This window comes from Microcaecilia unicolor, chromosome 4 (assembly GCF_901765095.1).
Source record: "Microcaecilia unicolor chromosome 4, aMicUni1.1, whole genome shotgun sequence".
NCBI lineage: Eukaryota > Metazoa > Chordata > Amphibia > Gymnophiona > Siphonopidae > Microcaecilia > Microcaecilia unicolor.
This window is the reverse complement of record NC_044034.1, coordinates 366,849,947-366,863,693: the sequence shown is the minus strand read 5'-3', so window position 1 is coordinate 366,863,693 and position 13,747 is coordinate 366,849,947. Positions and strand designations below refer to the sequence as shown.

Below are 13,747 nucleotides of genomic sequence, written 5' to 3'. Positions count from 1 at the left end.
TCTGTGGCTTCTCTGATTCTCACAATGAACTTCAGTTTTCTCTAATGTATGTTATTATTGGCAGTTTCCTCATTTTTACTGGTGTATCTGCCTCATCAGGTCGATATTATCTCATTATCTCCTCAGACCCTTGCTGAATTCTTTCACAACAAGGTTCAAAAGATAAACCTTGCTTTCTCTACCTCACCAGCTCTCCCTCCACTAGTCCGTTCCCCTCTCTCTCCTTCCCCTCATTCCCTTTCCTCCTTTTCTGAAGTTACTATTGAGGAAACTACACTTCTCCTTTCTTCCTCAAAATGTACCACCTGTTCCTCTGATCCCATTCCCACCCACCTTCTTAATGCCATCTCTCCTACTCTTATTCCTTTTATCTGTCACATTCTCAACCTCTCACTTTCCACTGCGACTGTCCCTGCTGCCTTTAAACATGCTGTGGTCACACCTCTCCTTAAGAAGCCTTCACTTGACCCTACTTGTCCCTCTAATTACCGACCCATCTCCCTCCTTCCTTTTCTCTCCAAATTACTTGAGCGTGCTGTTCACCGCCGCTGCCTTGATTTTCTCTCCTCACATGCTATTCTTGACCCACTACAATCTGGTTTTCGCCCTCTCCACTCAACCGAAACTGCGCTTAGTAAAGTCTCCAATGACCTATTACTGGCTAAATCCAGAGGTCAATATTCCATCCTCATTCTTCTTGATCTTTCCGCTGCTTTTGACACTGTCGATCACAGCATACTTCTCGATACCCTGTCCTCACTTGGATTCCAGGACTCTGTCCTTTCCTGGTTCTCTTCCTACCTCTCCCTCCGCACCTTTAGTGTTCACTCTGGTGGATCCTCTTCTACCTCTATCCCTCTGCCTGTCGGCGTACCTCAGGGTTCTGTTCTTGGTCCCCTCCTCTTTTCTATCTACACTTCTTCCCTTGGTTCATTAATCTCATCCCATGGCTTTTCCTACCACCTCTATGCTGATGACTCCCAAATCTACCTTTCTACCCCTGATATCTCACCTTGCATCCAAACCAAAGTTTCAGCGTGCTTGTCTGACATTGCTGCCTGGATGTCTCAACGCCACTTGAAATTAAATATGACCAAAACCGAGCTTCTCATTTTCCCCCCCAAACCCACCTCCCCGCTCCCCCCGTTTTCTATTTCTGTTGATGGCTCTCTCATTCTCCCTGTCTCCTCAGCTCGAAACCTTGGGGTCATCTTTGACTCTTCTCTCTCCTTCTCTGCTCATATCCAGCAGACCGCCAAGACCTGTCGTTTCTTTCTTTACAACATCCGTAAAATCCGCCCCTTTCTTTCCGAGCACTCTACCAAAACCCTCATCCACACCCTTGTCACCTCTCATTTAGACTACTGCAATCTGCTTCTTGCTGGCCTCCCACTTAGTCACCTCTCCCCTCTCCAGTCGGTTCAAAACTCTGCTGCCCGTCTCATCTTCCGCCAGGGTCGCTTTACTCATACTACCCCTCTCCTCAAGACCCTTCACTGGCTCCCTATCCGTTTTCGCATCCTGTTCAAACTTCTTCTACTAACCTATAAATGTATTCACTCTGCTGCTCCCCAGTATCTCTCCACACTCATCCTTCCCTACACCCCTTCCCGTGCACTCCGCTCCATGGATAAATCCTTCTTATCTGTTCCCTTCTCCACTACTGCCAACTCCAGACTTCGCGCCTTCTGTCTCGCTGCACCCTACGCCTGGAATAAACTTCCTGAGCCCCTACGTCTTGCCCCATCCTTGGCCACCTTTAAATCTAGACTGAAAGCCCACCTCTTTAACATTGCTTTTGACTCGTAACCACTCGCCTCCACCTACCCTCCTCTCTTCCTTCCCGATCACATTAATTGATTTGATGTGCTTACTTTATTTATTTTTTGTCTATTAGATTGTAAGCTCTTTGAGCAGGGACTGTCTTTCTTCTATGTTTGTGCAGCGCTGCGTATGCCTTGTAGCGCTATAGAAATGCTAAATAGTAGTAGTAGTAGATATTAAAAAGCACTTATGTGGCTGGGGGGGCGTTTCAAGATGGCGGCACGCCGCCAACTCGGATGAGACCTCTAGACGACGGCAGCGAAATAAATCTTTTTCTACTTTACCATTATGCCGCACACGAAGCGCAAAGGAGCGGTTAAGACCGGAGCCTCGGCGGTCAGGACCTCCTCCCCTTCGCAGCCGTCAATCGAAAGGTTCACCGTGAGGACTCCAGAAGTTTTTACCAGGAGCCGCCCTGCTGTCTCGTTGCTGGGAGAGCTACGAGACCTGGGGCTTGATGTCACTCTTTCGCCCCGGGAGCCCAACATACCGCCTGTGCCCGAAGGTCCTCCCTCTCCTATTGGGATCCCAGAAACGGAAGTCGTCGAAGGGGTTTCCCAAGCAAGAGGTCAGGAAGGGAGTTCAACCGACGGAGGCTATCAAACTTACAGAGTTTCTCTGATTAAACCTCAGACGGTAACTTTAGAGAGCATATGGGATGCTCTCCAACAACTTGATACCAAACTTACTGACTCAACGGAAAGTATGGCAGCACTTGTGAGTACTGTTGACAATCTTTCTAAATCTATAGAAACAATTAAAACTGACTCTAAAACCCAAATGGTTCAGTTTAAAACTGAAGTGGAAAAGATTCAAGGAACTTCTACCATGTTAATAAAGGATAATGCTGCTATACATAGGAAGCTTGAACAACTCGAGAATTATAATCGTAGATTAAACTTGCGATTTCTAAATTTTCCACAAGCTGCTGGGATTTCTCCTTTAGAAGCTTTTAAAAAATATTTGATAGAGGTCTTGAAATATTCCCCAGAACATATTCCTCCAATTAATCGAATTTATTATATTCCACAAAAGAAGAAAAGTGAACCAGGAATGGACATAGAGTCACAAAAGAAAAAAAATGGACAAAACTTGAACCTAACGGAACTTTTAGAGTCCTCATTAAATGAGGATTCTGAAAGAAATACTTTAATTGTATCCTTTATCTTTGAACAAGATTTGGAAGCAGTCAAAAGACTATTCTTTAGACATATACAGTCCCTATTTTGTGGGGCGAAAATATGGATGTACTCCGATGTTGCCAAGCATACACAGGAAAGAAGAAGGGCATTTTTAGCAATTAGAAAGGAGGCCCTAGAAATAGGAGCCTCCTTTTATCTGAACTATCCCTGTAGATGTGTGATAAAATATTTAGGGCTTAAATATATCTTCTTCAATCCTGAACATTTGAAAGCATTTATAGATTTAAAAAAAATAAGTCAGTAACTTGGTATCTGATATTGGGCTAATTTAAGTTGATGTCTGGATAGGCGTGTTAAGCTATATATATGTTTAATTTGTGTTATGTGGTTTTCCTTCTCCTAGAAAAATTGCTTAAACTACCCCCCTCTTTATATTGTGGTCTAAAGAAGATTATATACAAAAAAATTTTTGGTTGTTATTTATCTGCATTACTCATGCCTATCTGTATTTCTTTACAAGTGTTATCACTTGAAATGTAAATTTTAAAAAGCAAAAAAAAAAATTAAAAAAAAAAAAAGCACTTATGTGGTCAGCATTGGTGTTAACCACATTGATATTCAGTCTGGAGCGGTCAGCTTTATCCCCGGATATTCAATGCCAGGCCAGTTGCAAACAAGCAGATAGCTTACTATGGGGTCCTTTTAACAAGTGGCCTTAACGTGCCCTTATGTGCAGGGGCAGCCCAAGGCAAACTGCCGCCAGAGGCTGGGATGAGATGCCGCCCCCGCCTGGTCTGGCATCTCCCCCTTCCCTCCTTAACCCTCCTACATAAGCACGCAACTATGGAATGCACTACCAAACGTCTTGAAAACAATGCCCCATCTAACAAACTTCCGGAAATCACTAAAAACCAACTTGTTCAAAAAGGCATACCATAACGATCCAACTTAAACACTTGAACCCTGCAACACAACGAAACTTATACCAGAACTGGACAAAACTTAACTCTTCCTCCTTGACTACCTAATTTACTCTGTCACTCATGAACTCTAACGCAATACCACTCTGTATTTCTCATACCGGAATTGGCGATCGCCATCACAGTATTATGTAAGCCACATTGCGCCTGCAAATAGGTGGGAAAATGTGGGATACAAATGCAATAAATAAATAAATAAATAACCCCTCTTCCCCATGTTTACCTTATTTTTTTGTTTTACAAAAAGCGGCAGCAGCGATTCCCATAGGCTGCCCTGCCACAGCGCCAGCCTCTTCACTCTATTGTGTCCTGCCTCTGAGGAAACAGGAAGTTATAACAAGAGGTGAGCCGCAGTAGGGAGAAGAGGCTGGTACCAGTGGAAGGGCAGTCTATGGGAACTGCTGCCAGTGCCACCTTTTGGAAAAGAACAAAATAAGGCAAACGTGGGGAAGAGGGTTAAGGAGGGAAGGGGAGACTGCCACTCCTGGAAGTAGGGCCGCCATTGCCTACACGGGTCTTTCATGCCCGTTAAGGCCATTTTTACATTTTTGTATTAACGGCCACGCCGTAATGTTGCCATTACCGAGTGGCCATGAAAAAAGACCTATTTTGTAGGTGGTAAGGGCTTACAGGCTAATCACATCGTAATCAGTGCGTAGCAATGTAGCTGCACTAATTGATTACTTTAGAAACGCCACTGTCTGTCCCCCAAGACAAGCCCCCTCCTCAGTGGGGTGCACTAACCTGGAACTTACCACAGAATGCCTGAGCACACCCGCGGTTATGCATGCGCTAGTGCTTACCACAGCTTGGCAAAAGGACCCCTACTCAAAGCAGGTATGAAATCTAATAGGGAATGTTTTGTAGTTTAGGATAGGATATTAGAGGGTCAGTTTCAAGAGGTTACAACAACCAAACAATTCTACCCAATTATCATTAGCTGGGATTTCAGCCAAATCTAACCAGTTACTTTTAACTGAAAAAATTCACCTAAACCTATTTTGACTTGATTTAGGCCTGCTATTAGTGGATAATTTAGCTGGTTAAAACTGAAAACTGCTCCAACCAGCTAAATAAAAAGCCTGCCTGGGGGTGCCTCTGGCCCTGCTGCTTGTTGGATGGTTAAATTTCTGTGTCCTCATTCAGTATGTACAAACGTAGACCGCCAGAGGGACACATTTCTAACTGCTTAGAAAGTTACTCTAAGTTTCCTAGGTGACACAACTTCAAAGAAAGCAAGGTCTGGGAATGCCAATGAGAGCAACTTCCAAAGCTAGCCACAAAAATCCATTAAAAATCCACTCTAGGCAAAACATTGTGCTTTCTTGGTGCTCTTTGGCTCCCCTATTTAAGAGAGCACTTTGCAGGATCAGAAGTCTGACCCAATGATCTCATGGTAAAGGAGCACTGAAGTAGGTATGAAGTTGGATCCACCTGCAGGGCTTTAAAGGAGAAAGTCCTTAAGTGAAAGCCTGAAAGCTGTGAGACTTAGAAGGGGGGGGGGGGGGGGGGACTGATATGTAAAGCTAATGGAAAGAATGCTGGCTGTGAAGATTAAAGGGAATGGTACCTGTAGAGTGTTGAGAAACAGAGCAGGAGTACTGCAGAGTTAACTAGTCTACTTGAGTTGAGACTATGTTTGCTGTTTTTAAAAAAACATAATAAAGAAGTGAGCTAAACCATGCCCAACATGCCCTGCCCATGACAGGGTGTATCAACAATGTAAAATATATGCAAGGAAATTGGGAGCTAGTTCTATACAGCAAAGACATTTTGAAAGTTTGCTTATTAAATGTGTCTTGGGCACTGTGCTTAATTAACCATTCTTTCTTGGCCTTTCTCATTTTGCTGAAGCTGATCTTGTCAAAGCAACATAATTTGAATCTTAAATGAATTATTTCATCTGAAGTTCCAGAACATTTTGCTTGTAAGGCATCAAAGTGTGAGCAGATGCATAGTTATTATGACAGCAGAAATCTGGACAAAGAGAGTTTATTTGCAAATTACAATAAGCAGAGAATGACTTTTTTATTGTCAGAGCTGGGGAAAGGGAAGTCCTCCAGCCCTCTCTCACTGAGGAGGTACAGAGGCTCATTTTCACAACACATAGGAGCCCTATGCTGGTTTTTATTTTGCCGCACGTCCATTTTCCAGCCCCCTTTTCCAAGACACAGCAAAAACTCACTGTCGCAGGCCACTTTTTGCCATGGCCCCCATAGCCTTACAAAGTTACATAAATATTTCTGCCACATTAAACTGGTTTGAATAAGTTTGGATTTCTCAATTAAATACCATAGCCCCGGCGGGTCTTTATTTGGATGCCAAGTAGAATGACTGCTTTTGAATGGTTAATTGCTTTTGAGTGGCACATACGAATTATATACACAATGATCACCAAATACATTGATTTGATGATCACATATTGAACACTCACTGGCAGTCCCTTTCACACAACTATGCATGAGGTCAGAATGACTTAGAAGTTATACGATATTGAGTGAGCTTCATGCCTGACCCATGAGGAAGTTCAGATGTGAAACGATGCGTGTCAGGTGTCTTTCGTTAGAAAGCTACAAGACATTAAAGGGGGGTTACTATTATGGAGTGGAGGAGTAGCCTGGTGGTAGACTTTGGTCCTGGGGAACTGAGGAACTGAGTTCAATTCCCACTTCAGACACAGGCAGCTCCTTGTGACTCTGGGCAAGTCACTTAACCCTCCATTGCCCCATGTAAGCCGCATTGAGCCTGCCATGAGTGGGAAAGCGCAGGGTAGAAATGTAACAAAAAAATATGAATAAGAACTAATAAACGAAACAAAAAAAAGCACTGATTGTGTTTTGAAGGAATTGGCCATTTAAGTTGGACTCATCTGAGCTTCCCCAATACAATTCAAAAGTTTATAAGTTTGATCACTTTCATTGTACTATTGTCGATTAGTTGTTTTTGAGTAGCTCCAATTTCTACAGCACAGCCAAGTTGCTGAGAAACCAAGCCATCTGCTGACTGAAGAGGCAATTGTGCTTTCTCAGTGGGATCTAAATCCAGCTTGAAAATTTAGAAAATAGTTCTTTAACTCGGGCTCTTCTCGTATGAACAGTTTTGGGAAATCTGCCACTTACACGTGTTAGTGCCAGCAAATACAAGTTGATATTGCAAAATCAACACTTACATATTTATTTACTGGCACAACACGCGTAAAGATCCGCACAATGTCACATTATTTTTAGGATATGTGGTCTTGTGAAATTGATGCTCCCACTGTATATGCCAGAAAATACATGTGTATCTGCAGCATCCTTATATATATTTTACAAAAGACTAAGCAATCAGCAGAGCCTTTTTCCAATATTTGGGGAACTGTGAACATCTCGACCTGTACGTCTCAATCTCTTCCTAGACGTCCTATGCAAATGAGGTTTACATTTGATAATGTAAGTACAGAGTAACATATTCCAGTCACATTTCTATTTTTTTTTTTGCAAAATATTTAATGTTAACTTCCTTGAGAGTGTGCTATATGAAATAAATTGAAACTAGACATTTAAAAGGAAAAAAAATCAAAAAGATAATCAGCTTTTTACTGAATGTTTTTGTATAATAGCTTTTCAGAACGCCTGGTGATAGAGTCCAATGTTATTTTCATTTACACCTCTTACTTTTGATTGAAATTTGTGACATCCATTAACGCTCAGAAATATTAGATATAAATTAAACTGAATTCTACTGAGATAAGCATCAAGAGGTTTGAATCCAGGGGCTGCACTGCAAAGCTGAAGCGGATACATTTTGTCAAGAGCAACAAACTCAATTAAAACTGATCTTTCAGGAGAAACTTCATAAAATTTTTAATAAAGATCCCAATAATTAAACAGCAGTTCTACATTTTGTGTCGTTCTAAACATATAGAGGTTGATATTCAGTGAAGTTTAAATAAGAGGCCTTTTATATTTGACAAGCAAAAAAGCCCATTTCGCCAAAAATGAAACAGGCTCTAACAAGGCTGTCGTCTAATCGCCATTCAGTGACTTGCCCCAGCTCCCACCTGCCCCCCTTTTAAGCACCCGAGTTCCAGTTCAACCCCAGGCCTCACCTGCCCGCCCTCTTCTCCCACAGCAGCCCTCCTGTCCTTCCTGCCGCCCTGCCTTTAAAACTTTTATTTTACCTGAAGTCGCAGCAGCGGCAGTGAACGCGGCAGGCTCGGCTCGCCTCCAGCCTTCCCTTCCCTTCCCTCTCGGTGTCCCGCCCTCCTCAAACGTAATTTCCTCTTTCCACGAAGGTAGAACAGTGAGAGGGAAGGGAAGGCTGGAGGCGAGCCAAGCCTGCCGCTTTTCAATGCCGCCACTGCGACTTCAGGTAAAATAAAAGTTTTAAAGGCAGGGCGGCAGGAAGGACAGGAGGGCTGTTGTGGGAAGCTGAGGGCGGGCAGGTGAGGATCGTGAGGACCTCTCTGGTAGCGGGCCAGTGGTAAGCATGCTTGTGGTGCCCTCCAGAGGTTGTCGCCCTGTAGCTCATTTGCATACGGTTACGAACCCAGCCAGCCATCCAGGGACGCAGATTGAGAAATTATTATATAAGATATTGTTTGTGTTTGTGAGGAATAAGTGATGCTGTTTTGAGTGATTCAGGTCATATTTATCTAATAGAAAGCAATATGTGATTGTTGATGAGAAATAATTTTGATGGTTTAAGATCATTGTGGCCTTCCTCAGGGATCTTTATTATTATTTACTGCATTTGTACCCCACATTTTCCAGCCAAGTGGTAGGTTCAAAGCGGCTTAACAGTTAACGTAGTAAACAGGTCACATGTTATAAAGTCACATGAAGTGACGTGAACTTAGTTCCGTTCAGTCCATCATCATGATTATGGAGTTGCTGACCAGTCGTCTGCTTGACTAAGTAAGTTCGTCAGAAAGGAATTTTCTGAAAAAGTGGGCTTTCGGGTGTTTTCAGAATTGTAGGTAATTCTTTATGAATTTTAGGTCTTTCGGTGAGGAGTTCCAGATTTTGTGGAATACTCGATACAGCCCTAATTTGAGGGATCTGTATCTTGCTTTATGAAACAGCTTGAGGGTGAGCATTCTAGAGGAATAGCAGGACAAAGAGGGGAAAATGATAGAACAAATTTTTATCCATTTCCCCCTCAGATATACATAACATTTTGAATACTGTGAGACTGTCTACATGTGAGTTGGATCCTTACCAGCTTCATCTGTGCGGATCGGAGGTCAAGTTCTGGAACCCTGGACATGTGAGGTGGTGAATGCAGAAGCAAGTGTTTCCTTTGTCACTGAAAGGATCTGGGATTGCATCAATTTTGAAGAAGGAATTGAAAACTTATCATTTGATACGGGCCTGAGGAGTATTAGGTGAAAGAATGCCAGAGTAAAGCTTGCTAAGAGCTCTGGGGGAGTTTCTTGATTATGATGAATTTTAGTGCCGTTATAAAGTACACAGAGTGGATATGGAAATGAAGTTTATAAATGTAAGTAAATAAATAAGTATGAGACCAATGGAAATCTAACGTACATGAGTCTGTGGGCTGAAGAAGCAGCTCTGAGTGGTTTTTTCTTCTGTAAAGTAAATGGGATGAGCAACATAACTGGTTAAATACAGCTGAAAATGACCAGACAGGCAAGAACAAGCGTTAATCCGGTTAAATCGTTTTGAACATCAGCCGGAAATGTCTAGTATTTTTCAAGTACTTTGCTGAGATAGTGGAAGGAGTCTGAGGTGCCCAGATAAGGACGTGGAAGGAGAGAAAAGAAAAGAAATGGAGCAATCTAGAGGAATGCCTCAAGACCGGAAGTACTGACTCTTTAGGACTTTCACTGAACTTACCTTTTTTGATTTTCATACTCTTTTTACTCTGTTTTGTAGTGACTTTAAATTTCTGCATGCAAATTCAGTCTTGTCATGTAAATGCATAGGCTGGTTGGATGTATGCACAACTTAATGGATAACTTCTATTTAAAGTTATGGGTTCCACATTCCATTGAGGAATGTGGAACGCATAATTTTCAGGAACTTCAATACTCCTGTACCACTTTGTACGTTTAATAAAATTAATCATTCACTGTAAAACACTGAGTATGCTTTAGCCACTTTCTATTCATTTACTGTGACTAAAACTCCTGCACTGCTCGCTGCCGACAAAAAGACCTCCCCCGTCTCGTTGACAGCTCTTATGCGGTGCATGGGTACCTCCCAAGGCACCGCCCCCTTCCGGCTTCCCAACCAATGGTGGCCAGGGCATCCTGCTACATCACCCAGACCGTCAAGGGGAAGCCGGAAGGGAAGGGTCGATCAGGCCGGGGAGCTGCCATGCGGCAGCCGCCATGTTATGTGCGGCTGCTCGGCATGCTCCTCGCTGGCCTTCCTTTATTACATCTGCAAATTTACATTCATTATAGGTCATTGGGTCCTACATTATCTCTGTCTGGTTATGTGATATTTTTAGGTTTATGCAAAGGAAAGTGGAAAGAAGGAACAGAAACCTAATAGCGATTTTGACTTTACCTTTTAAGCAGTCTTTCCAAGCCTCTTTCCTTGTCTTCTCATAATGTGTGTTCAACCAGGTCAGAATAACTCTCTCTGATGTGGAATAGATGTTGCTGGATAAAGGGTCAGACTTGATCCTTGGAATGCTCTTCAAACTTTCAAAATCAAATAATTTAGTGTGGCTTTTAACTGGTACCACACGCGATAGGACTAACACCTGAAAGCAAAAACATGTATAATGCTCAAAGCAAAGAAAGCTATTATGCAAAGGCACATTTTAGATAGGATGTGGGGAGGGAATTCAGCCAGCCAGGTCAAGATGTGGCAATTCTAGAACCAACAGCACTTAGATGCGCTTAAGTCATTATTATTATTTGTTGCATTTATATCCCACATTTTCCCACCTCTTTGTAGGCTCAATGTGGCTTACAATACATCATGAATAGTGGGAATACATGAGGAAGTATATATTTAGTATTCGCAGAAGTGTTTTGGGTACATGATATTGATATATGGTATTGGGTACCGTGTTGGAAGCCATATTTCATTAAGGACATAAAAAGATGTTAAGCTCTTGAGAAGAAGGCAACAAAAGGTGTATGTGGTTTGTGGCAAAAAAACAACTTACGAGAAGAGATTGAGAACCTGAATATGTATATCTCAGAAGAAAGGAGGGACAGGGGAGATATGGTACAAATCATAGTCTGCAAAGCAGTGTAAGACTATAATATTATTATTATAGCATATTAGCACCCAAAAGCTAGGCATGATCGATTGCATTGGGTCAATAACACCTGGGTGTGCATTCTATAAGTTCCGCTTGTTGCTTGGCACCATGCCCATGGCACACTCATGTTCTACCCCTTGCAGTTACGTGCTATAACACTTAGGCACTACACTAAGAATAGTGCATGGTGCCGATTATGTTCTCATAATTGTAGGCTCCCGTTTATGCCTCCTATAGTATTTTACAAAAGACTGTACCAAATGTAGAGACACTTGTAAAATAGGGGGAGGACTGCACAAAGTATGTCCCTCTGTGGGATTTCAAAATGTTGCATGTGGAGAAAACACATGTGCAACCCCCCCCCCCCCCCCCCAAACCTACACACACATGTATGCGAGAGCAGTGTTTTGAAGTCGTTACTCCCACTTTGCCTGTGCCACAGTCCTGCAGCAGCCATTCAGCCCCCCTCAATTTCTTCACCCTGACCCCCCACCCCAGCAACACATCCAATCCCTCTGCCTTGAACCACCTCCTCCAACAATTAAGAATGCTCTCCCGAGGTCCCGTTTCCCAGAGGATCCCAACCCCCACTCTCTGACCCCCATCCCCAGCCTTACTATGGCCACTGGCATCTACTGGAAGTAAAATCAATGCCCATTTGCTTCTCTTTTTAGGGCCCTAGTGATAATACTGTAAAGGTCACTGCAGTGGTACAAACAGGAGCAAATGGGAATCACTCCTGCTTCCACTAAACACCAGGGACCCCAATAAGGCCAGGGATGGGTGACTGCTGAAGGGGCACCTTTTGGGGGGGGGGGAGAAGGATTCACTGTTATTGCTGGGGGGATTCAGATGTGTTGTCAGGAGTTCAGGGTGGGGAAATCATATATTGTGCCATGGGGTTTCAAGGTAAAGGGGGGGTCGACTGTGTTGCTGAGGAGGGGGCAGGGATTCAATGCCAGCAGAGCAGGGGAACAGGGGGCTGAACCACAGCATTGGCACCTTCCCCAAGGGGACGAGTGTAAATGCCAACATCTATAGTTGTTTTCCTTGATGTGGTGTCCCCTTGAATCCAGTCATCTATGTTAGGCCCCCCCAACAATACATTCTCTCCCCACCCCTACCATGCCTCTTGCCAAAGTACCTCATGCCTTTTACTAGTGTCACCTGATTTACACGTGTAAAAGCTGCTAGTTACATGCGGGGATGCTTCTAAAAACAGAAACAAAAGCAGAATTAAGTATTACAATAACAGCAGTAGCACGTACAATCTTTGGCACTTGAAATCTTGCTTCTTCTTAGTTTTTTCATTTGATAATTAAACTTTGAAGTTCTTGTATTCAAAAACATATGAGACTACAGTGGAACCCCGATATAACGTGCCCCGCGATAACACAAATCCGCATGTAACGCAATCGTGTCTTGGCTTCCCTTTTTTTACATACAGCTCCTTTTGCAACACATCAGTCTTTGGCTCAATTGTGTTCATGTTCTGTTGACCCCGCAATAACGCAACCCCAGATGTAAACTGTACAGCGCTGCGTATGCCTAATGGCGCTATAGAAAGGATTAGTAGTTGTAGTAGTAGCATTCAACACAATGATATTTTATGGATCCCAATTATATTGAGGTTCCACTGTACTCACTATCTAAAGATTGACTCTAACCCTCATTATAAAACATTATAATATCATTTTGGATGCTAATAAATTAGCCCACACACCTACTTTGCCATATCAAACTTCAGCTATGTGTGGAATCACCAGTACTACGGTATGAAAGATTTCAAATCTTAAGAAAAAAGAAAAACAACAAAATTCATTTTTAAAAATCCTGTAAGGGAGATCCCTTGTAGTTGCTAGTCTAGTAATCACTGCAGGCCACGTTGTTAGTCTTCTCCCTGTCCCTCACGCCCTCTGAACCCATGAATTAGCCTCATCAAACAGGGGGTTTACTAGGGACCAGTTATATCAGTATTTGGATGGAAGACTTCTAAGGGATTAGTAGGCCAAGTACACTTACTCCCGAGTAAGTTAAGAAGCCATGGTATAGGAAACAATGTCCTACTGTGGATCGAGAAAGAAAAAGTCAGAATAAATTATCAGTTTTCCCAGTAGACAAAGGTAAATTATGGAGTGCCCTTGGAATCTGTACAGTACCAATACTTTATAACATGATGTGAAAAAGGAAGTGAAGAGTGAGGCATACCGGAACTGGCGATCACCAGCACGGTGCTATGTAAGCCACATTGACCCTGCAAATAGGTGGGAAAATGTGGGATACAAATGCAACAAATAAATAAATAAAAACTGCATTGGTTACCAATCAAAGAACGCATCACTTTCAAAATCTGCACGACTGTTCACAAAATTATCTATGGTGAGGCACCGGGATACATGACAGACCTCATAGACTTGCCAACTAGAAACACCACAAAATCTGTACGATCATATCTAAATCTCCACTACCCAAGCAACAAAGGGCTCAAATACAAATCCACCTATGCATCAAGTTTTTCATACTTAAGCGCACAACTGTGGAACGCACTCTGCCAAAAGCAGTAAAAACTGCTCG

At 42.8% G+C, this 13,747-nt stretch overlaps 1 protein-coding gene across 1 annotated transcript in view; it reads right to left on the bottom strand.

Moving 5' to 3' along the window:
- CFAP47 (cilia and flagella associated protein 47) overlaps positions 1–13,747 on the bottom strand; it is a 1,083,264-nt gene that overhangs the window by 701,577 nt on the left and 367,940 nt on the right. The window contains 1 exon segment of the mRNA XM_030202357.1: positions 10,465–10,663. Coding sequence (XP_030058217.1) covers positions 10,465–10,663 — 199 coding nt within the window.